The sequence below is a fragment of the Poecile atricapillus genome, chromosome 14 (genome assembly GCF_030490865.1).
Source record: "Poecile atricapillus isolate bPoeAtr1 chromosome 14, bPoeAtr1.hap1, whole genome shotgun sequence".
NCBI classification, from domain to species: Eukaryota; Metazoa; Chordata; class Aves; order Passeriformes; family Paridae; genus Poecile; species Poecile atricapillus.
In genome coordinates, this window is record NC_081262.1 from 2557223 (window position 1) to 2581028 (window position 23806).

The 23806-nt window shown below is 59.2% G+C and overlaps 3 protein-coding genes across 7 annotated transcripts in view; all 3 read right to left on the bottom strand.

The window, feature by feature from the left end:
- Window positions 1-10980, bottom strand: part of RAB11FIP3 (RAB11 family interacting protein 3) — a 73004-nt gene extending 62024 nt beyond the window's left edge. For both annotated transcript variants that reach the window (XM_058849633.1, XM_058849632.1), the window contains exon 1: window positions 10309-10980. In XM_058849633.1, coding sequence (XP_058705616.1) covers window positions 10309-10836 — 528 coding nt within the window. In that variant the 5' untranslated portion in view covers window positions 10837-10980. The remainder of the gene's footprint in view (window positions 1-10308) is intronic.
- A 2248-nt stretch (window positions 10981-13228) lies between these two features.
- Window positions 13229-19387, bottom strand: DECR2 (2,4-dienoyl-CoA reductase 2). 2 transcript variants are annotated; one of them, XM_058849681.1, is made up of 9 exons: window positions 19273-19387; window positions 19128-19196; window positions 18730-18781; window positions 17590-17725; window positions 17152-17276; window positions 16571-16664; window positions 16194-16298; window positions 15071-15259; window positions 13229-14217 (listed from the first exon to the last, which is right to left on the bottom strand). In XM_058849681.1, exons 1-9 carry the CDS (start codon window positions 19368-19370, stop codon window positions 14183-14185), a joined length of 903 nt encoding a protein of 300 aa, XP_058705664.1. In that variant the 5' UTR covers window positions 19371-19387; the 3' UTR covers window positions 13229-14182. The 2 variants fall into 2 exon arrangements, with proteins under 2 accessions (XP_058705664.1, XP_058705665.1); XM_058849682.1 differs by having other exon boundaries at window positions 15042-15259.
- A 1577-nt stretch (window positions 19388-20964) lies between these two features.
- Window positions 20965-23066, bottom strand: NME4 (NME/NM23 nucleoside diphosphate kinase 4). 3 transcript variants are annotated; one of them, XM_058849687.1, is made up of 5 exons: window positions 22818-23062; window positions 21594-21745; window positions 21403-21504; window positions 21232-21332; window positions 20967-21168 (listed from the first exon to the last, which is right to left on the bottom strand). In XM_058849687.1, exons 1-5 carry the CDS (start codon window positions 22876-22878, stop codon window positions 21048-21050), a joined length of 537 nt encoding a protein of 178 aa, XP_058705670.1. In that variant the 5' UTR covers window positions 22879-23062; the 3' UTR covers window positions 20967-21047. The 3 variants fall into 3 exon arrangements, with proteins under 3 accessions (XP_058705672.1, XP_058705670.1, XP_058705671.1); XM_058849688.1 differs by having other exon boundaries at window positions 20970-21168; window positions 21594-21724; window positions 22818-23056; XM_058849689.1 differs by lacking the exon at window positions 21594-21745 and having other exon boundaries at window positions 20965-21168; window positions 21403-21593; window positions 22818-23066.
- Window positions 23067-23806: the final 740 nt, after the last annotated feature.

Here is a 23806-nt window from a genome sequence, read left to right on the forward strand (position 1 = left end):
CCAAAATTGTGGACCTTTCAGGGAAGGTTCCACAAACCTTCCCTCTGCTCTTTGCATCCTCCCTGCCAGGACAGTAGTCACAGAGTTCCAAGCAGCCAGGAGAGGATTAGCTGGTTGTTGCATCCATTTAGCAAGCACAGGGGAAAAAATTCTAACAAGGATATCCAAATTTTGTTTTTTCCCCTCAGCTGTAAACTCCTCACACACAGTGAGCAGGGTGAAGAACAGCCACTCCCCTGGAAAAAATAAGGAATGTGGCCAGGCAAAAGGGAGGCAACAGCTGCTTCTTCATCCCTCCCCAGCCAAAGGCGGCGGCGAAAGCCTCAGTGGCCCAGTCAGCTTCCAAAGCTGAGGTGGGACTGAATGTTATTTCCTCATGAGGAGACTTTCAGTCCAGATACACCTTCTCCAAGCACAGCCCCTCAAGCAGCCCCTCGTTTCCTGCTGTATTTGTTTGGGAATGTGGGATTGTGGATCCCGGCCCAGCTCCGTGCCCTGTGCCCACAGCAGCCCTCACCCTTTGCTTCCTGCCCCCAACAACTTCTTCTCTCTAAAAACTGTTGGTTTGGGCTCCTTTGACTTCCTGCACATTTTGCTGGAGCCCAGCTTCCTATTGGACTCTGGCAAATGGATTTTCCACAGTCGGCTCTGCCGGGCCTTGCCAGATGACGCAGCTCCCAGCACCTCTCCCTCTGGCTTTCCTCCTCCTCCTCAGGGGAGAGGAGGAAGCAGGAACAGCCTACAGGCTGAAAAGCCTCTCCAGCAGCAGCAGTGACTCAAACACAACGTAACACCGCTGGCATTTCACCACGGGACATCGCTCAGAGGGAACAGGAGCTCTTTCTTCTGGAAAACCACAGCCTGTTATTAAAAATAAATAAATTGGGGCACTCCGAGGCTGCTCACCACATTGCCAAACAGAGGGACATTGAACCTGGAAACAAAGCTGTAACCACCCCTGGGACACTGACAGCTCCACAGGACATCCCCAGAGCTGTCACCAGCCCATGCCATGCGGAGCTGGGACACACCAGGGAACTCAGGAATTAATGTCATTTCATCCAGCACACAAATTCCCATCAAACACCTCTGGCCCTGAGTGCTTCAGCTTCAACAGGGTCACAGAAGGTGGAAACAGGCAGCAAAGGCAGTTTAGTCACTGGCATTCCTAGGAAAAGGGGATTTGCTCTCACACTGGAAGGAGCTGGATGGGGAGAAGTCTCCCAGCAGCCTCTGACCATAGCAGCCTCCACAATTCCCTGCTTTAAGAGCAGTTTTGTCCCTAGATAGGGGAAAAACCCTGACCAAAATCAGGAATAAAGTGCCTGGACCAACTCCACAGCCATAAGGAGCCCTCATGGCAGCAGTGGTGGAGCCCCATCCCTGACCCACTGAGGCTCTCACATCCTCATTTCTCTTGAGGAAAACCCCAGCCCAGCCCCAAAAGCAGGACAGCCGTGTGCCAGGGAAGAATCCAGCACCACTGACAGGGATCTGGGCTCTTCCAGCTGTTCTGCCCCATGGAGCCAACACCAAACACTCCAACTCAGCACTTGTGGCACTCTGGGAGGAATTGTCCCCTCTTCTTCCCTTCCCTCACAGCCCCCAGGGCCATTAATAACTTCCTCTGTCCCACACCAATGCTGGCAAAAGCTCTACAGGGAAGGGGAAGCCTCATCACAATCCAAAATTTGGGGAGAAGAGTCCATTTCTGCAGAGCTCTGAGCCGTGCAGAAAGCCCAGGCTGGAATTTCCATTGCTCCATGACATCTTCAGGGCTATTCCTTGGGCTTGGAAGTTCTGGGATCCTAAAACAAGATTCATGCCAGGTACCACTGCCATGAACTGTGACTCCCCTGTTAATTCAGAGCTCCCTTACCTGGAGGTATCCTCCTGCTACCAAGCACATCAAGGGCCTCCAACATAAGGACACGGAGCTGGAGTGACTCCAGAAGAGCCCATGGAGATGCTCTGAGGGCTGGAGCCCCTCTGGAGCCAGGCTGGGAGAGCTGGGGGTGCTCACCTGGAGAGGAGAAGGCTCCAGGGACACCTCAGAGCCCCTTCCAGGGCCTAAAGGGGCTCCAGGAGAGCTGCAGAGGGACTTGGGACAAGGGATGGAGGGACAGGACACAGGGAATGGCTTCCCAGTGCCAGAGGGCAGGGCTGGATGGGATATTGGGAAGGAATTCCTGGCTGTGAGGGTGGGCAGGCCCTGGCACAGGGTGCCCAGAGAAGCTGTGGCTGTCCCTGGATCCCTGGAAGTGTCCAAGGCCAGGCTGGACAGGGCTTGGAGCAGCCTGGGATAGTGGAAAGTGTCCCTGTCCATGGCACTGGGGGTGGCACTGGATGATCTTTAAGGTCCCTTCCCACTCAAATACTGGAAGATCCAAAGCACAGACACACAAAAAACAATGAACAACCAGTGACTGTGAGGGCAGCCTGATGAAATCCTTGATGTTTCTCTCACTGTGGGTGGTTGCAGTCCTGTCTCTGATGGGAGGCCTCAGGCCTGAGCCTAAAGCATTGGCCCTCAGCACCATCCCCCATGTGGGAAAGGGACTGAAAGATGCAAAGATTTGGAAGCAGAAAACGAAAGCTGAGAGGATCTTTAGGGGCTCTGCCTGACATGGGACAATTAGGGAAGCACAACTGTCCTGCAGATTGGGCTGGCACTGCAGATGTCCCAAAAAACCCTGTGAGGAGAGCAGCTCCAGGCAGCTCAGTGCACACCAAGAGCATGGGCTGCACTCTGAGAGGAGCTGGGAACGCTTTTGGCTCGTGGGAGAGTCACTGCAGGTACAAAATGCACAAATCCCCGAGGGCAGATCCACTCTCTGTGTCACTGCCACAACGGGAGCAAGGCCTGGGATCAGCCTCCAGCCCCAGGGACAGCTCTGGGCCCCTCACGAGGCAGACATTGAGGGGCTGGAGCGTGTCCAGGGAAGGGAACAGAGCTGGGAAGGGGCTGGAGCAGCAGGAGCAGCTGAGGGAGCTGGGAAAGGGGCTCAGCCTGGAGAAAAGGAGGCTCAGGGGGCCCTTCTGGCTCTGCACAACTCCCTGACAGGAGGGGACAGCCGGGGGGAGTTGGGCTCTGCTCCCAGGGAACAGGGACAGGAGGAGAGGAAACAGCCTCAAGTTGTGACAGGAGAAGTTTACACTGAATATTGGGGAAATTTCTTCATGGAAAGGGAGGTCAGGCCCTGGCACAGCTGCCCAGGGCAGTGGTGGAGTCCCCATCCCTGGAGGTTTTCAAAACACGTGAATGTGGCACATGGGGACACATTTCAGCAGCAGCCTTGGCAATGTTGGAACAGTTGGACTCAATGATCCCAGAGCTCCTTTCCAACCTCAATGCTTCTCTGATTCTCAGCCCAGCAGAACCAGTCTGGCAGCTTTGTACATCCATTTTCCACAGGTGCCTGAATTTGCACAACCACACAGAGGGAGCGGTCGGCACTGCTCCCCCGGGCTCAGCAGGGACCAGCCCGGGGTGCCAGGCCAGGAACCCACACAGGAATTGTGAAAAGATGGAGCCAGGCATGAGGAACAGGGAGAAACGAGCCATGGTTCACTGCCATCCACTGCCAGCAGCTTCCTAGAGCCAGAAAAATGTTGGCCCCATGGCAGAGGGGATGCTGAGGGTGGCCCAGCAGAAGCAGCTCTCCCTGCCCAAGCAAGGCTCAGGTGAAAGGGAAGTGGTTTCTTCTGCAAAATTCCAAACTCAGGAATTAAGAAAAAAACAAAGCCCCTGGGTTCCAAGCGGATCATTCCTCTGACAATGAGCAGCAAACGAAAGTCAAACAGGAATAAAGTGGAGAAAAATTCTGTGGGCAATTGTAATGATTATCAATTACTGTCTGGGCTGAGTTACATAATGCTATCAGCAGCTTGGGAATGCTTTGGGACAGGGCTCTGTGGACAAGAGCAGCTCGAAATGAGCCCTGTCTTGTGGTGCACTATCATATTCCAATCAGTTAATTATGATGACCCCAGTCCAATTTTAATCAATCACAGCCTTAGGAAATATTCTGCTCCAGAGAGGAAGCTTCTCATGAATCCACCTCTCCGCTCTCAGTTTTTAAAGGAGGTTTATAAAAAGAGAGGGAGAATGACTTTTACACAGGCAGACAGTAACAGGACAAGGGGGAATGGGTTTGAACTAAGAGATCTACATTGGATCTAATGGAGAGATTCTCCTCTGGGAGGGTGGGCAGGCCCTGGCACAGGGTGCCCAGAGAAGCTGTGGCTGCCCCTGGATCCCTGGAAGTGTCCAAGGCCAGGCTGGACAGGGCTTGGAGCAACCTGGGATAGTAGGAGGTGTCTCTACACATGGCAGGGGTGTGGGACTGGATGGGCTTAAGCTCCTTCCACCCCAACACTGAAATCCCTCAGATGGTTCCTTTTCTGCTGCTGGGGCAGTGCCCACCCAGTTCCTGCTGAGCTCTTCACTGGTGCTGCACCCACAGCCCATTCCCTGGACATCCCAGGTTTGCTCCCTTACCCACAGCATGTGCCAGCCCTGCAAAGGTGGGACTGATGTTTCTTCCTTCTTCTGGCTAACCAATGTTTCTCTATCTGCAGGAATGAACTCAGATTCCAGAGAAACGCAACTAACCTTGATCAAAACAGATCACAGCATCCCAGACCGGTTTGGGAGGGAAGGGACCCTAAATCCCATCCAGTGCCACTCCCTGCCAAGGGCAGAGACACCTTCCACCAGCCCAGGCTGCTCCAGTCTCACCTTGGGCACTTCCAGGGATCCAGGGGCAGCCGCAGGTCCTCTGGGCACCTGTGCCAGGGTCTCCCCACCCTCACAGCCAGGAATTCCTTCCCAATATCCCATCCATCCCTGCCCTCTGGCAGTGGGAAGCCATTCCTTGTGTCCTGTCCCTCTCCCAAAATTCCACACCCCACTCCACATTCACCGTGCTCTCAACCTGAAGGAGCAAGGCAGAATAAAAAGGTTGATTTAATAAACTGGGAGCTGGGATAAAATTACCAGCAGCACCCTCCTCCCAGCCCACGCAGACAAACCCTGCCTTTGAGCATTCACAGTCCTGCCAGGCTCGATCCTGCTGGGATAAGCCATCCATCCATCTGATTCCAGCCACAAACACATCACCAGAGAGCTGTGCCCGGCTCTGATCTGCTCCCAACCCTCCCCACCATTCCCAGGAGGCCTCTCAGGAGCTTAAAGCCAAACCCGAGCAGAGCAGCTAAAAAAACCCAGGAGCACAGGAATCGTCTCTTCCTCGGAGTCTTTTGGGATATTTATAAGTGAATCAAGTGAGCTGAAAATGGAATTTGCAAACCAGCAACCACCTCGCCCAAAATCACACAAAATATGTTGGCTTGGAAACGTTTTCCTCTCTGAGGGAGAATGAAAAACTCCTGTCTTGGAGCTCCTGGAGCACACAGACCTGTTATTTATTGATGGTGGTAAAAGCCCTTTGAAGAGAGAGGAGAGGAGGGAGGAGGCAAGGAAAGGGCTCCCACCCTTTCCCAAAATGCACAAATTCCCTGCCATGATTTTCTCTGGGGGAAAAAACTGGGCCCTTGGTCAAAGCAAGCAAAATATTTCAGATGTGCTGCTGTTCCAAATCACACAGGGGTGTCCACAGGCACCTCCTGTACACCCAGAGCATCCCCCACTGCCATGCCAGCTCCTCTCCAAAGCAGGAACCAAATTCCAGGAGCTGGGCTTGATGATCCTTCCAAGCCAGGATATTCTGTGAAGTCAAACAGCAATTAAAGCCTCTGGAACGCACAGCAGCAGCCACACAGTTGGAGGCAGTTTAAGCCTCACTCGCCTGTGAAACCATGATAGGTAATTTTAGAAATCTCTTTATAAAACCAGCATTTCCTCTGCTCAAACAGGGTAAGAACCGTGAGAAAATAATAAAAAAAAAAATTTAAAAACTGGGGTTTCCTCATGACAGAGATCATTAGATTTCACAAGTGGGAGAAAACCAAGGGGAAGAGGGAGAACATCCAAAATCAGATACCAGGTGAGCATCTCCAAGGGAGATGAAAGGAAGAAGCCCTGGATTCAGGTACTCACTTCCCAAGGGATCATCAGAGGGGAGCAGGAAAAGCCAGCCTGGCATCACCACGGGGGGGTAACCACCAAAAAGCTGCACTTTGACACTATCCAGACTTCATTACAGAAACTAACTGCCAGATTTTCAGATTGTTCTACTCCAAAATAAAAACCAACTCCAGGATTCTTTGCAGCTGCTGTCTGGAATGATCCCTGCCAGCCCCAAAATGGGATTTGTTGTGCAGCTCTCAGCTCAGGCTGGGCACCCCATTCCAAGAGGCTGAGAAAGTGCTGGGAAAAGTACAGCAAACCTGATAAAACCCTTCAGAAACCATCCCCAGAGGGAAAGTCAAAAGCTGAATATGGAGAGCTCAGCTGAGGATCAGCTGATGTGGTGGACAGGTATTGAGGGATGGAACTGTTAAAGAAAGCAAAACAAATCACACTGAAATGAAGCTCAATCTGATCATCAAAAAGAAAAAAAAGGGCTGAAGATCCTTTGGAACAGGAGCCTTTGGAAAGTGAGTTAGACAAACTCAGGGATATCTCTTAATTGAGCCAAGGCAGTGAGATCATGTGGTGCAAGAGGCTTTTCCTTCTCCAATTATCTGTTAGATCAAAACAAAAAAGGAAAAACAACCCAAGGTGCCAGCAGGACACTTGTCCTCAGCCTTACAAACAATCCATTCTCCTGGAGCCTGCTGGAAATAAATCCAGGGAGAACCTGGGCTCTGTCACCTCAGCCAGACAGACACAATGAAAGGGTACAGTGGGAAAGATGTGTAAAATTAAATTTTGAAACAGAAATTTAAACCAAAAGTGGATGGCCTTGGGTTCTGTGCAACCCCCAGAAGTGCAAGACACAATCCCTCCTGCTTCAAAAGGTGACATAAAAGCGACACAAGTGTGCCCCACCTCCCTGCTCACTATTTAAGCCAATCTTACTCCATTGCTTCTGTCCCAGCCAGTGGCTGCAGGGAGCATCAGATCCCAGAGAAATGCAGGGAAAAGGGGGAGGAAGGAGACAATAAAAACACAACGCCACAGGCAGCTGCCTCCCAGGTGCTTTGGGAGTAGTTCAGAGGTTTGGGATGAAAAATTAAGTTGTTCTCAAGGAAAATCAAGTTGTCCTCAACACCCTTCTGTCTCACATGTTGTTTGTAAACCCATGGAGGATATCAGGGATCCATGTGAGCCTTTCAAGGGGTAAAACAACCCATGCTGGACAAACACCCTCCTGGGAGAGGCTGTGGGAGGACCTTCCCAAGGCTGTCCCTTCCCTGCTCAATCCTCTCATCACCCCTTTGGAGATGAAGGCAAGAGCCTCAATCCTTATCAAGTGTTATCACTGCAGATAAAACAAACTGCTTTTATCTTTGCCTCGATCTCTTCCCCAGGCCAGTGCCACAAGCACAGAGCTCTCCCAGTCAGCCTTCCAACAGCCCAAGCTGCTTAAGCAAAACCCTGTCCCAATCCCATTTTTTATCCCCACGGAGAGAAAAATACCCAATTCATCCGACCAGAAATCCACAATCCCATCGTGTTTATGGAATAAACGCCAGCTGGTGCCGTCCCTTTGACATTTAGCTAATAATTGTTGCAGCCAAACGAGCTGACAGCGCTCACTCAGCAGCCCATGAATGCCTCTGGTGTTTGACTGAGCGCTAAAGACAACACTTGCTGCTCTCCAGCTCCCCATCCATGTGGATACACACACACACACAGGCTCTCCTTAACCCTTCAGCCCTCTCCAGCCTCGGGAATCCGCTGCTTGAGCTTAAATTTAGCCATTTGTATGACCCCCAGCCCTATGGGCAGCAGGCAGGAGGAAGGAGAGGAGGAAAAAAGGAAGCAGGTACCTCCAGCAATAGGGCTGCAATTTGCTATTCATTAACTGACCTTTGTGATTATCCAGCCATCAAACCCCCACCCCTCTCTCACAGCATCCCGGTTCTGCTTGTGGCACAACCTTTATTTACACCTTGAGGGTCCTGTTTAGGCACCTGAACACTGTTTTACCCACTGGGGATGTTCCTCCCCTTCAGCTTTCACCTGAGCTGGGTCTCTGTTCTCCAAAAGACCCCCTTTGGGCCCAAGTTCCAGCTGCTTCACGCAAAATAGGTCAAGGAACTTCCCCAGAACTCCTCTCCTGATTACTCCACACATCCATCACAGGGGGTTAGGCTGGACACCAGGGAAAGGTTCTGCCCCCAGAGGTGCTGGCACTGCCCAGGAATGGGCACGGTCCGAGGCTGCCAGAGCTCCAGGAGTGTTTGGACACTGCTTGGGCACAGGGTGGGGGTGTTGGGGTGTCCGTGCAGGGCCAGGGGTTGGACTCAGTGATTCCTGTGGGACCCTTCCCATCCAGGGTATTCTGGGATTCCATGACCTGCTGGGAGCTTACGGACGTGATCACCAACCCCTGCTCCTCCTCCCTCAGCATGCCCTGGTCTTTTCTAAGCTGCAGACTGACACCAAGTCCTCTTGCACACACAGGCATCACCTTCCCTCCTCTGCCAGTCCCCTGGAGTGCCCAGGGGCTGCTGCCTCAGGCCTTGCCACACCAACCTCCCCAAGGTGCTCAGCACTCGCAGTAGCAGTGCCCAGCTGTCCAAGAGCTGCCTGCACCAGCCTCTTGCTGAAGAGAAACGAGTTTTCAAAGCATCATTTACAGCAGCACAGGCAGCATTAGCTGTGCTCAGCAGGACGGAACAGGGAGCCTGCAGAGCCCCTTCCCAGATGGATCCATAAGGACAGACCCTGTCCAATGGCACAAAAGCTCTGGGGACACCCCCCCGAGCTTTGGAGTGACCTAACAGCCCATTGCCGCTCCCCAGGCCGTGGTCTCAGTGTTTTCCAGGCTCACTGAGGCCCCTTTGGAGCTCTGGCACCATCCCCACGCCGGCACCATGCGCTGCAGGGCTGAGCTGCACAGCCCAGAGCCACCTGCCACGTCCCCTGCCACCTCCTGTCCCCATCTCCCACGTCCTTGGGCTGCTCCACACCAAGGGACGAGGGCAAACAGTCCCCGGGGAGGTGACACCGTGTGCAGGAGCCTCCCTGGGCCCTCTGGTCCCGCTTCCTCTGCTGGGGACACCAGTGGGACACGGCGGTGGCCTGGGGGCCTGGCCCACGGCAGGACAGTGCAGAACAGAGGATTTATGAACAAAGCCTCTCTCCTGGCACAGGCAGGAGCAGCCGAGGTACCTGTGCTCACACCTTGAGACCCTCTGCACACACAGTGACCCCTCCAGCAACACAAAGAAGTTCCCTGTCTCCACTTTGCAGGGCTGTTTTTCTAAATTAAATACCTTTGTTTGATCTTTGAGAGGTGTTTCTAGCATGAGGACTGGGATAAAAAGCCCTCCTCCACCAAAAGCCTCCTTCACACACGATTTGCTTTGTCATGGCACTTAAATACCCTCGCAGCAGCCAAGGATGGAGAACGAGAGCAGATCTGGGCAGGCACAAGGAAACTTTGCAGCAATACCTGCATGCCTTGAAAAAATAAATCTTCTTTTCCTGGTAGCGATGCCAGCCCAGGCCAATGCATGAAACACCAACAAATCCATCTCCATCCCCTGGTGAGCGCTGCTGGAGCTTGCTCCATTTTGGGTCAGCCCAGGCAGCTTCAAATTACATCGCCTCTGATCTGCTGAAGGGGAACACCGGCTCGCCAGGGCACAAAGCAGCAGAAAAGGAGGAAAAAATACACATTCAGGCTGTCAAACGCGGGATAAGCGAAGCAGCAGGGAACCAGGGAATGGTTTGGGATGGAAAGGCCCTTACGGATGGAACCCCCTGCCATGGGCAGGGATGCTGCCCGTAGGGGAGCTGACCCACGGCCAGTGGGGTCAGCAAGGGGGGCACGGAGCAGCCCCACAGGCCGGGATGTCCCCACAGGCCGGGATGTCCCCGCTGCCCGGCCAAGCCCCGAGGCGGCAGTGATGGAGAACAAAGAGCTGCCGGCTCGCAGCGGCACCGCCGCGGTGCTGCTTCCCTGGAGCACGGCAGCTCCGCTTCCTCCCGGGCGCAGCGGGAGCCGCTCGGGCCACGCGTGCCCTTCACCCGGGGCCACGGCGATGTCAGCGCTGTCCTTGGGGACACTGATGCTGTCCAAGGGCCGGAGCCCGGACAGGAGACACCATCACCATCACCCTGGGGCGGCGGAGCCACCGCACCCCGCGGTGCCCCGGCGCGGAGCCAGCAGCGGCCCGGGCCCGGGTGCGGAGCCCGGAGCCCGGAGCCCGGTGCCGGCCGGCGCTCACCTGCTCGGCGCCGTAGGCCGTGGCGAACTGCACAAACTCCTCCACACGCACGAAGCCATCGCCGTCGCGGTCCAGGGCGTCGAAGACCGGGCGGAGGCGCGGCTCCTCCTCAGGCGGGGGCTCGGCGGGGCCCGGGCTGCCCCCGGCCTCCCCCGGGCACCAGGGCGGCGGCTCCGCGCCGGGAGCGGCGGGCTCAAGTGCCCAGAGCTCCAGATCCAGCTCCGGCTCCGGTTCCAGGTCCGGCTCCGGTTCCAGCTCGGGCTCTGGCTCCGGTTCCAGGTCCGGCTCCGGTTCCAGCTCTGGCTCCGGTTCCAGGTCCCGCTCTGGCTCCGGTTCCAGATTCAGCTCGGGTTCTAGGTCCAGCTCTGGCTCCGGTTCCAGGTTCAGCTCGGGTTCTAGGTCCAGCTCTGGCTCCGGTTCCAGGTCCGGCTCCGGTTCCAGCTCGGGCTCCGGTTCCAGCTGCGGTTCGAGCCCCGGTCCCGGCCCCCGGGGCAGCGGGGGCTCGGTCCCAGGCGGACGCGGCTCCATCTTCACCGCCGGCGCTGCGCGCCCGCCGCCGCCCGCCCCGGGCCATGCCCCGCGGCCATGCCCCGCTCACATCGGGGCGGTGCCGGTGCCGGTGCGGTCCCCGCGGCACTCACGGCTTTGTGCGAGGAGCGCCGGCCCCGCCCGCCGACACCGGGGACGGCCCCGCCGGTCCCGCCCCGCTCGGGGAGCGGCGGCTCCGAGCGCCGGGGCCGCGGGTCCTGCCCGGGACCGGGGGTTGGGGGAGGCGGCGGCGGCGCCGAGAAACAGCCCCAGCGCCCGCCCGCGCCGCCGCTCCGGGGCCGCCCGCGGAGAACCGGCAGATCCAGCCCGGCCGCCGCCGCAGTAGCCGGGGCGGTGACGTCACTCGCCTGCCGGTCCGGTTCGCCCCGCCCCTCCGCGGCGCGAGCCCGTGCCGAGGCCACGCCCCCTCTCCAGCTCGCGCGCGGCGGGGGCGGGGCCAGCGGGGAGGGGCGGGGCCAGGCGGAGCGTGAGCACGTGGGACCGGGAGCACCGTGAATGGGGACCCCAAATGCCCCTGCTGAGAAACCGTGCTCCGGGACCCCAAACCGTGCTCCGGGACCCCAAACCGTGCTCCGGGACCCCAAACCCGAACCGTGCTCCGGGACCCCAAACCGTGCTCCGGGACCCCAAACGGTGCTCCGGGACCCCAAACCTGAACCGTGCTCTGGGACCCCAAACCGTGCTCCGGGACCCCAAACGGTGCTCCGGGACCCCAAACCCGAACCGTGCTCCGGAACCCCAAACCCGAACCGTGCTCCAGAACCCCAAACCGTGCTCCGGGACCCCAAACCCGAACCGTGCTCCGGAACCCCAAACCCGAACCGTGCTCCAGAACCCCAAACCGTGCTCCGGGACCCCAAACCGTGCTCCGGGACCCCAAACCCGAACCGTGCTCTGGGACCCCAAACCCCTCTGGGGGAGAACCCTGCAACAGAACCACCCAGCTGCTCCAGGTATGAACTGTGCACCAGAATCCCAAATCTCTTTGGGTATGAACTGTGCACTGGGACACTCAAATCCCTCCAGGGACATGAGCCGTGCTCCAGGACCCCCAGCCCCAGTGGGACAGTGCTGTGCCCCGGGATCCCTGAGCTGCTCCAGGGACAAGCTGAGCACAGGGACAGCCCTGGGACCGCGGCAATGAGTTAATGAATGCCCGTGCTTAGGGCTCACAGCCTGCAGGCTCAGAGCACCTGCAGCTTCTGCTGGAGCACCGGGATGACCCCGCTAACACACCCCTGAGCTGGCCCAGCGGGTGGAATTACAGCCCCTGGGTATAATTAGCAGCAAACTTGATGAGCAAGAGCATCCCTGGCCCCAGTGGCCCTGCCAATGGAGGTGTGTGACACCTCAGGGTCAGCCTGGCTGGGCCACAAGGCCACAAGGTCTCTGTTCCCCAGCACACTCAGCCCCGAGAGCCAGAGTTCAGCAGCATCCCCCAGAGAGGATGACACCCCTGCCCAGTCAGTCCAGCACTGGGAAGGACGGAAACCTCCACTCCAAATCCTGTTCCTCATCACAGCCATTCCTAAAGGTGAGCGGGGCAGGAGGGGGCTCCTTTGTCAGTCCCACGGGGGAAGTACAGGTACACGGTGACACCTGCCCAAACCATTCCCTGCAAAATCCACTGGGCATTCCCAGGTCCCAGACAGCTCAAGCAGCCAGGGTTCCTGTGTGGGACTGGCAGGGGAACAAGATGCCTGCAGGGCTGGAGGTGCTGGCCTGATGCTGTGAGTGGCAGCTCTGCAGCCCTGGTTGGGTTCCTGCAGCTCCAGGCCATGCCAAGGCTCGGCTGGGTGCTCTGTCCTTCCCCTGGTGCTGGAGGCCAAACTCAGCTCCCTCTTCCTGGGGTGGCCACACAGCCAGGACAGCCCTGACACTGCCCAAGTCACCCGGTCATGACTGAACAGTGAAATCCATGGAGCCTCCCAGAACGGGGATGCAGCTGGGCAGAAGGGCCACCTCACATCACACAAATACCTTCTCCAGGAGAAAACATCCTGTAATCCAGGAAAAGGAATGCTGTGGCTGGAGCCAAATCCCAGGAGCCCAGGCAAAGGACACCACCCAGATCCCAGCCCAGGCACTGCATCCCCATCCCTCTGCAGGGCTGAATCCCTCACCAAAGCCCCCAACACCTCCCCACCACCTCTGCTGCTGGAACCACCTTCCCAGAGCCCCTGGGGCTGAGGAGCTGGCAGGTCCCCAAGCCTCCTGGGCATGGAGCACCACAGAGCTGAGGACTGGAGCCACACAAGGCTCTGGCAGTGGGAGCAGTGGCTCTCCCCCCTTCCTCAGGGCCCAGTTTGGACCACTGGGACCAGTCAGCTGGGCAGGGCACCGGTGCTCATGCAGCAGAGAGAGGCATCACTGCTCAGGGGACAAGTTCTTTATTTGTGGCCTGCAGGAAGGAGTAAAACATGGCAAGTCTACAATCAAGTAGGAAATACAATTAAGTGGGAGAACAAGCTTCATGGAATTCAGGGTGAGCCTAAAAACTACCAGCAGCAGCAGCAGCAGCAGCAGCAGCAGCAGCAGGAGGGTGCACACGAGACAGCACCAGGGGCAGGGCTGGCTCCAGCAGTGCCATCCGTGCAGCCCTGCTGTGGCTCCTAAAGCCCAGCAGGAGAAAAGCACTGGATTCCAGTTCTAGCCCTTCACTTACCCTCAGCTTGAGTGTCTGGAAGGAGACAGCTGGTGTGACAGACAGATGGGTGTGGACAGACCACTGGACACCTGCAGTGCTGCTGGGAGACCCTGCCCTGGGGGATCTGCCCTCACACCACCTCTGCTCCCAGGAGAGGGGCGTCCCAGCTGCATCCCAGGACCACTGTCCCACCCAGGACCCCTTAGGGGACACAGCCACCTCCCCCTGCCAGGGTTTCCCCTCCAAGAGCTGCCAAGGCAGAACTGGGCCCAACCCCAGGCTCACAGCTGCTCCCCCTCCCAAAAAGGAGCTGGGGGTCCTGGGCAGCTCTCGAGCTAAGACAGGGGAGAGGGGAGTAAGAGGATTGGTATCCATGGCTGGCACTGCTTGGGGCTTGGGAAAGGCCACAAGAGCAGCCTGGAGGGAGCTACAAAAGGACAGTGACCATCTCAGCCCTCCACGCTGTCTCTGCACCCACAGGCACAGCAGCTCAGAAGGCAGCAGTGGCACAGGATGGGGGTAGCACTGGCACCCAGCACCCCCAGAGCTGTCCCCCAGGCAGACACGGGACTGGCAGTGCCACCACTACCCCCAGTGGCCGAGGAGAGGCTGTGGCTGTTGGCAGTGGCTCTGGGAGATGTCCCCCGTGGTGTCCATCTGTCAGCCCCAGGCTGTCCATCAGTGGGGCTGGTTTGCTCCTGCAGCCCAGACATCTGCAAGAGAGGGTGGAGGTGGGGACAGAGCCCTGCTGGGGCCTGCCCAGCTCATGGAGGCTGCCAGGTGGGACACAGGCAGGGAGGAGAGGAAGGCAGGAGACCCCTTCCCCTACCAGGCTGCAGGAATTCATGAAAGGAAGAGGCTCTTGGCATTCTTTATGCTCAGTCCTGCTGCTGGGGCACAGGAAATGGGCAGCAAGTTGCTTTGGGGGAATCTCAAAGGTGTCTGGACGACCATCCAAGACACCATGTCACAAGCCAGGCTCAAAGGGAAAATCCAGCAGGTTCTGCTTGTCCCAAGTCATCCCTAGGACTGTCCATGAGGACACTGTACCCACTGCTACTGCAGCCATGCCCCAGGAGAGTCATGGTTAAGAATCATTGTTTAAGTTGGAAAAGCCCTCCAAGACCAATAAATCCAACTGTTCCCCCAGCACTGCCAAGGCCACATCCACAGAGGTTTCATCCCCCCAGGGATGGTGAATCCACCACTGCCTTGGGCAGCTGTGCCAGTGCCTGACCACCCTCCCATAAAGAAATGTTCTCTAATATCCAACCTAAACCTCTCCTGGCACTTGAGATCATTTCCCCTTGTCCTGTCCCTGTTCCCTGGGATCAGAGCCCGACCTCCCCAGCTGTCCCCTCCTGTCAGGGAGTTGTGCAGAGCCAGAAGGGCCCCCTGAGCCTCCTTTTCTCCAGGCTGAGCCCCTTTCTCAGCTCCCTCAGCCACTCCTCACAGGACCTGTGCCCTGTACCCCAGGGGAAAGCAGGGTTTCCCTGAGGAGCCCAGCTCCAATCCCACAAGTGGGAAATGCAGTCACCTAGAGTTTAGCAGAGGAGGAGGCAATACCCAGCAAGGCAGAGAAGCTGTTGGGGGAGGTGAGCCAGCTCCCACCATCCACGACCAGGGTGGTGCCGGTGACGTAGGACGAGAGGGGGCTGGCCAGGTACAGGGTGCTGTGTGCGATCTCCGTCTTGTTCCCCGCGCGCTGCAGCGGGATCACGGAGAACTGGTTGGATTTCTCAGCAAATTTCCCACCTAAAAGGAGCAGGAAAGAGTCAGTTTGGACCATGGGAGGACTGTCCACCACCATGGCTGGCCAGGCACTGCAGCACTGCCCATGGGGCTGGCTGAGTGCTCCAGGGAACTGGGATGAGATCCTGGCACAGCCCTGGATAAAACCCAGGAAGATTTAAAGGAGGGGAGCTCAAGCCTAGCAGGGATTTTGTACTGACATAGCGAGCTCAAGACAGGACCTCAGAGAGCTGTAGAATCATGGAATCGTGGAATGCTTGGAGTTGGGAGTGATCTCTCCTTCTCCTCCCCTTCCACCAGCCCAGGCTGCTCCAAGCCCCATCCAGCCTGGCCTTGGACACTTCCAGGGATCCAGGGGCAGCCACAGCTTCTCTGGGCACCCTGTGCCAGGGCCTGCCCACCCTCCCAGGGAACAATTCCTTCCCAATATCCCATCTATCCCTGCCCTCTGGCAGTGGGAAGCCATTCCCTGTGTCCTGTCCCTCCATCCCTTGTCCCAAGTCCCTCTGCAGCTCTCCTGGAGCCCCTGTAGGCCCTGGAAGGGGCTCTGAGGTCTCCGTGGCTCCAGAGCAGAGGGCTCCAGCCCTTGGAACATTTCCATGGCCTCTGGACCACTCTAAGAGCTCCAGGTCTCTCCCATCCTCTGGAGCTGCACCAGCACTCTGCTGATGGGCTACAAGCGCAAATCCCTCAGGCAGTGCTGAGTTTTGTGGGAGCACATTCCATCATGGCATCAGAGAGCCCAAACTGCTGCCAAACCAGTGCCCTGGAAGGTGCCAAGGATGTGGGAAGGGCTGCTCCCACAGAGCTGTGCCAGCCAAGCCACAGCACAGCCATGCCCCCACCAGCTGTGTGGCACTGGGGGTCCCTCCCTGTCCCCTCCCAGAGAATGCCAGCAGGGCAGTGCCACGGCAGGGCACAGCCCAGGCTGCCTCACCCAGGCGCCGGAAGCCCTCGGTGCCCGAGATGGGGCCGGGGGCCAGGCTGTTCACACGGATGTTGTTGGGTCCCCACTCCACAGCAAGGTGACGGGTCATGGCATCTGGGGAGGGATTGCAACAGCACTGAGAAACAGGGAGCAGAGCCATTCCAGCAACTTCTTTTCAGGGAGAAAAAATAGCCACAGAAGAGTCTGGCTGAGACCTAAGGGCCCTGGAGGGGAGAAGAGCCTCATCCCAAACCCAGGCATGCAGTAACCACACCGATTCACGCTCGTCCCTCCCCAAGGCACCTTCCCATCCCAGCAGTTAGGAAGAACTGGCTTCTCTCCCAGGCCCAAGTGGCTCAGAGCCCCAGCAGGGTGTGTTGAGGTACCTATGGCAGCCTTGGCAGCCCCAGCGTGCACCTGCAGGGCCTGCCCTCGGTAGCTCAGGGTCGCCGTGATGTTAACGATGACCCCACCGTGGTCCTGGGGAAGGAAAGGAGATGTGGAGCTAAGACAGGGAGCAGCACAAAGGGTCACAGAGGGCTCTGAGGGACAGGAGAGCTGGGATCAGAGGGACAGGCACCCACAGGCACTGCCAAGCCATCACTGGGGCAGCTGTACCCACGGAATCTCAGAGGGGGGTCAGCCAGAGAGGCCCTGCTGGAGAGGTGGGACATGCAGGGTAGGAGGAAAGGCCGAGGGAAAGTGGCAGAGCTGGAAAAGGAGCAGGAGATCACAGCTTCTGCAGGTGGCAGAGCATGGAAAGCTGCTGCAACACACAGAGCCCCAGGGCAAGGGACAGGAAGATCCCCAGTTCAGGGCTGGGATCCCTGGCAAGAAACAGAGCGGATCTGTGCAGGGAGGCTCTGGGTCCTTGCACTCCCCTGATTTCCCCAGGAGCACAGTGTGGTTTGACACTACCCCCACCTATCAGAGCCTCCTCAGAGTCCCCTGGCTCTGTGCCACTTACCCGGAAATATTTCTCAAAGAGGACTTTGGAGGTGTTGAAGGTGCCCACGGTGTCGATGTCTATCACTGTCTTGAAGGCGTTGAAGGACAGGGCACTGGCTGGGCACAGGAAGTTCCCCGCAGCACCTGAAGCACAGGGACAGGCAGGACAGGGCTGGCAGACATGTCAGGGCCTTTGTGTGCCAGGAAGGGTGAGGGATAATGTCTGCAGGCTGGAGAGCACGTGGAGACAGCCCTGCTAAGGGATAAACTGGTGGCTCTGGATGCCCAACAGCACAGCCAGCACGAGGGGAGCAGGGATGATCCACAGCCAGACAAACAGGGATGGCCATGTACCACACACAGATCCCTGCTTTGTCTGTGCTCCCAGGGATGCTTCTGCAGGAAAACACTGCCCAGCAGCGAGCCCAATCCCTCCTCCTGCCCTCTCCATCCTCACCATTAATGAGGATATCAATCCTCTTAAACTCCTTCAGCGCCTCATCCACCGCTGCCACGATGGTCTGAGGCTGCCGGACATCGATGGACAGGGGCAAGCACTGCTGCCCTGTGGCTGCTACCAGCTTTTTCGAAGCCTGAAAGAACAAAAAGAGACTTGAGAGAACCTGGCTGCACCCTGCTAGCCCTGGAGCAGCCAGAGAAAGTTCTACATGTTGTATCCCAGCCACACTGGTTACTGGGCTGGCCACAACTGGCTAAGCCCAGTTACCTGCATGGGCTCCCACGGACACAGCACATCCCAGGCAACATCTCTGCAGGGCAAGTACAAAGGCTGGAGACCAGAAAGGCATTTTTGGCATGAGCCCAGGCATAATTGCCCTTTAGATCCCAAAAGTCAGCGGGCAAAAGGGCAAAGACTGCAGTCAGGTGTCAGGCTGTGAGATGGACCAGCTCTGCAGCCCAGGGTTTGTCACAAGCCATCCCTATGGCTCATTAAGAGAAAGATTTTCCCCAGAAAATTAAGCACAGGGGACACAAAAGCTCAGCAGGAACTCCACACAACATCCAAAACTGCTCCAACTTCTGTTTTGAGCTCTGTGAGAGGTTTTGAGCCCCAGCAACACATGGGTGCACAAGCAGCTGTACTCCTGGACTGCAGATTCTATGGCCCCAGAAGACTCTGGCCCCTGAGGATTAAAAACCTGCTGAGCTTTGCAGCTTCTTCTGGCACGTGAGCATGAGGGAGTGGAAAATGACAGCCAACCACCTGCACCCTCCCCTCTGCCCCAAAACACAGGGGCAATTGTGCAACCCACCTCGAGCCACCAGCCCCTGGGGTCTGCTCCTACTCCACACTGAGGTTTCAGACCAGCCTTGGCCTCTGCCCTGCTGACAAACCTCCCCCACAGCTCACTTCTATCTCTCTCCGCCACAAAAAGCCATCATCATGGTGCAACAGCCCCTGCAAAGCAGCTTCCAGCTTAACCGAGCTGTGCTGGAGGTGCCCAGGGCTGGGAGGGTGGGAAGCACTGGGAAGCCATTCCTCCTTCCTGCACCATTCCCAGGGCTCCCGGTTCCAGCGGGACACAGCAGAAGGGTTTTTGGGGCTGGCAGCTCTCCCGCTGGAGCCCGGGCTCACCTCAGACACTCTCTGCAGGTTCCTGCTGGCAATGACGGTCCGGCAGCCGTGCCTGCAGGGAAGGGGCAGGTGAGAAGGGCCGGGCTCCTCGGGATCACCAGGAGTTCGGGTGTTCCTTGCAGGGATCGCTGCTGCTCCAGGCCCGCGGGATGCGGACGGGAAGAGCCAGAGCCGAGCCCCCGGAGCCTCCGTGAGGGCTCCGCCGCCCTCGGCTTCTCCTCGCGGCTCTTCCCGGCTCTGGTACCGCGGCGGGAAAGGGATGGGACGGTGGGAAAGAGAAGAGAAGGGGGGTGAAGAGAAAGAAGGGAAGAGGGGGAAAGAGAAGAAGGGAACAGGGGAAAGAAGAAGGGAAGGAGGGAGGGAAGGAAGGGGCCGTCCCACCGCAGGGGCTCCCGCACCTCATGAAGATCTCGGCGATGCGGAAGCCGATGCCAGAGCCGCCGCCGGTGATGAAGGCCACCTGGCCCCTGTGGGACAGAGGTACAGTCAGAGCCGGGCCCGGGCAGGCGGCCCCGGCGGGTCCCCCGGAGCGCCGGGACTCACGCGAGCAGGTCGGGGCTGAGCAGGTGCCGGTACTGGGGCAGACACTCGTCCCCGTCCTCGTCCGGGGGCACCGGCGCGGCCATGGCGCCCTCAGCCATGGCAGGGGCGGGCGCCGCCGCCGTTGCCCGGCAACGGGGCCGCTCCGGGACACAGCAACCCCTGGCGGCCGCGGCGGGAACTGCAGCGCCCGGGCTGGCCCCGAGCTCCCGGTGGTATCCCGGTGTATTCCAGTGATATCCCAGTGTATCCCGGTGTATCCCAGTGCTCCCAGTGTATCCCAGTGTATCCCGGTGTATCCCAGTGCTCCCAGTGTATCCCAGTGTATCCCGGTGTATCCCAGTGCTCCCAGTGTATCCCAGTGTATCCCGGTGTATCCCGGTGTATCCCAGTGTATCCCAGTGTATCCCGGTGTATCCCAGTGCTCCCAGTGTATCCCAGTGTATCCCGGTGTATCCCGGTGTATCCCAGTGTATCCCAGTGTATCCCAGTGTATCCCAGTGTATCCCAGTGTATCCCGGTGTATCCCGGTGTATCCCAGTGCTCCCAGTGTATTCCGGTGTATCCCGGTGTATCCCGGTGTGTCCCGGTGTATTCCAGTGCTTCCAGTGCTCACAGTGTATCCCAGTGTATCCCAGTGTATCCCAGTGTATCCCAGTGTATCCCAGTATATCCCAGTATATCCCAGTGCTTTCAGTGTATCCCAGTGTGTCCCAGCGATATCCCAGTGCTATCCCTGTGCTTCCAGTGCTCCCACTGTACCCCAGTGATATCCCAGTGTATCCCAGTGAATCCCAGTGATAGCCCAGTGCTCCCAGTGTACTCCGTTGATATCCCAGTGGTATCCCAGCGATATCCCAGTGGTCTCCCAGTGCTCCCAGTGCTCTCTCAGAGCTGTTCCAGAGCTGTCCCGGAGCTCCCAGTAATGTCCCAGTGTATCCCAGTGATATCCCAGTGTATCCCAGTGATATTCTCCGTCCCAGAGCTGTCCCAGTACCTCACAGTGAGGTCCCAGCGCTTTCCGTAGTGTCCCAGTGGCCCCCAGTGCCACCCAGCGGTGTCTCAGCGCTTCACAGCGGAGTCCCAGTGTGATGGGATGTTACCATCAGTACCTCTCAGCGGTGTCCCAGTGCCACCCAGTGGTGTCCCAGCGGTGTCCCAGTGCCACCCAGCGGTGTCCCAATGGTGTCCCAGTGCCACCCAGCGGTGTCCCAGTGTCGCACGGAGCCCCCACTGTCACAGCTCACACCCCACCCTGGTCTCTTCCTGTCACCTGCAGAGCCCCTGCAGCCCCCCAGGCACGGCCCAGCTCTTCACAGGGCCTCCCAGTACAGTTCCAGTGCTCCCAGGGACATCCCAGTGCCTCACAAAGCTTCCCAGTACTAACCAGTGCCTTCCACGGATGTACCAGTGCATGCCAGAGCTTCCCAATACAGCCCCAGTACTCCCCAGGGACAGCCCAGTGGCGTCTGGGGACATTCCAGTGCCCTCCATGGCTCACCCAGCACCTTCCGGAGCCTTCCTGTAACACCCCCAGTGCCCTCTGCTGTTACCTCAATGCATCCCAGAGCTTCCCAGTACCACCCCAGTGTCCTCTGGGGACATCCCAGTGCATCCCAGAGCTTCCCAGTACCACCCCAGTGTCCTCTGGGGACATCCCAGTGCCTCCCAGAGCCCCCAGCCCTTGCTGGTGACATCCGAGGGAGGAGACCGAAGGCAGAGCTGGAGGCACCGGGGTTTATTGGGGGCGGGGGGTGCCCCCCGGCCGGGGCCCGACCCTAGAGCCCGTAGATGCTGTCCCTGTCCCGGCTGTCCCAGGCCACCAGCTCGTCCCGCTGGAACCAGAAGCCGATCTCCCGCTGGGCCATCTCCACAGAGTCACTGGCGTGGACCACGTTCCTGGGAGGGGACAGGGATGGGGACAGTGCCACGGCCGTGGGGCCGCGCCCCCCGAGGTCCTACCTGGTGATGTGCACGCTGAGGTCCCCCCGGATGGTCCCCACGGCGCTGCTGTCCCCAACCATGGCCCGGGCGCACCGCACCACATCGTAACCCTCCCACACCTGCGGGACAGGCACGGCTGAGTTCCCTGCGCCCCCCGGGACCCCCGGGACCCCCGAACTGTCCCCTCACCATGGCCACCACCGGCCCCGAGGTCATGTAGGCGACGAGCGCGGGGTAGAAGGGCTTCAGCCGCAGCTGCTCGTAGTGCCGGTCCACGAGCCCCCGGTCCACCTGAGGCAGCGGCGGTGACGGTGACACCCTGCCGGTGTCCCCCGGCCACCCCCGCTCCCGGAGCAGCGCTCCCCGCCGGGCCCGGGTACCTGGAGCAGTTTCATGGCCACCAGCTTGAAGCCGCGGCGCTCGAAGCGCTGGATGATGATCCCCAGCAGCCGCCGCTGCACCGCGTCCGGCTTGGCCAGCAGAAGTGTCTTCTCCTGCAGAGCCGGGGGGGCTGCGCGACCACCGCGGGTCACTGCGGGTCACTGCGGGTCACTGCGGCCCCCTCGGGTCACTGCGGCCCCCTCGGGTCACTGCGGCCACTGCGAGTCACTGCGGCCACTGCGGAACCCCACCAGACACGGTGGCAGCAGGACCTCGAGGCTGCCCCTGTCCCCATCCCGTCCTACCCCCGGACAAGCTGTGCCTCTCAGGCTGCTGGGGACGTGCCACAAAACCCTGATGGGTGTTGGGGACACGTCCGTGCCCGGGAAGCAGCCTCTAAGCCAGGGGTGTCTGTGCCGTGTCCCGGTGCTCGGGACTCTGTCCCTGCCCGGGGCCTTTCCCCCGCCCGGAGGGTCCCCGGTCACAGCGCTCCGCTGGTGGAGAGGAAAATCGGTGACCGGGGGACAGCAGGGTCCCACCCGCCGCTGGCCCCGCCACAGCTGCGCCGCAGGAGGGGACAGAAGCCCCCAAGGGACATCCCGTCCGCTGGAGGGACAGAGGGGACGGGAAGGAGGGGAAGGAGGGAGGACACTTCACTGCCAGTGGTGGCCCCAGTGCCGGACAGAGCCGGAGAAACCGAGCCCGTGAGCGTCCCCGGGCACTGCTGAACACGGCTCGGCTTTGCCAGGGTTCTGCCCTGTCCCCCCAGCACTGTCCTGGGGACACTGAACCCCTTGGGACCTTCAGGGAGCGCCAGCTCCGGCCTCTGCCCCATCCCGGACAGCAGAGCCCGTGAGGCGCCACCCGGCCGGGATGGAGGGACGGGGACACCGCCAGGGGATGGGACAGGATGGGGACAGGATGGGAACAGGATGGGGACAGGATGGGAACAGGATGGGAACAGGAGCTCTGAGGGGCGGCACAAGCAGGGGACTGGGGACAGGATGGGGATGTGGAAAGGGAACCCAGGGGCTGGAGGCCCCCAGGGTGGGGACAGGGTCCCCAGGAGGAGGACAGGGATGGGGACAGGGTCCCCAGGGGCAGGATGAGGATGGGGACAGGGTCCCCAGGGGCAGGATGAGGATGGGGACAGGGTCCCTAGGAGGAGGATGAGGGTGGGACAGGGTCCCCAGGAGCAGGACAGGGATGGGGCCGTATCTCACCGGAGCTATAGCAGCGGAGCCCGGGGAGGTTCCGGGCCAGGCAGCGCCCCAGGGAGCCCATGGTGGCCCGGGTGGTTTGTACCACGACCGGCCCCGGTCGGTCTGCGGAGGCTTTAAGGGCCCGGCCGAGCCCGGGGACGGGTCAGGCTTCCGTCCCTCCCCTTAAAGCAGCAGCCGGGGCCGGGCGGCCGCCGCGCCTGCTCGGGATATCCCGGGACGGAGCATCCTCCCCCTCCAGAGCATCCTGACACGGAATATCCTGACATGGAACATCCTAGTTCGGAATCGCAAGCCCTGCCAGGGTGGGAGCACAGCCCACACTCATCCCGAGGGCAGGAACCAAACCTGCCTCGTGCTTTGCCCTCGATTCACCAGGCAGGGAGAGGCTGGGTCAGCCCAGGCCAGGCTGAGCTGGGGCACAAGGGAGTCCCCAGCCCCGGGAGCAGCCGGGACAGGGTCCCCTGTGGGGCACAGACCTGCCCTGGACACAGCAGGTGCTGGGGAAGGGGTGCAAGACCCTGGGGGCAGAGGAACTGCCCAGGTGGGAGCCCCTCTGATCCCTTCTCCAAGCCCGTTCCAGACCCCAGGATGGGAAATCACTCTTTGCTGGGCTTCCCATGTGCTCAAACACCTCATGGGAGAACAGCTTGACAAGTTCATGGAAAAGCCTGGCTGCTTTGAGCCCATTTCCCAAATCTGTGCTGATCTGAAGGACTGAGGAGAATCCTGAAGGCACACACAGAACCAAGCTGAGGGCTGGGCTCTATCCCATTCTCCCTGCCCAAGGCACAGGGAGCGGGGGGACAGAACCCCTGCCAGAGCCTGGGGGCTCTGGGGACCTGCTGTGCTCAGCACCACGGCAAAAAACACCCCAGTGGCTTCCCAAGGGCAAATGGACTCAACAGGTTGTGAAAAAGAGACTTCCTGCCCTCAAGCAAGGGGCTGGGAATGGGGAAAGGCCCCTCTCCAGGGTCTGCCAGGTCAGAGGG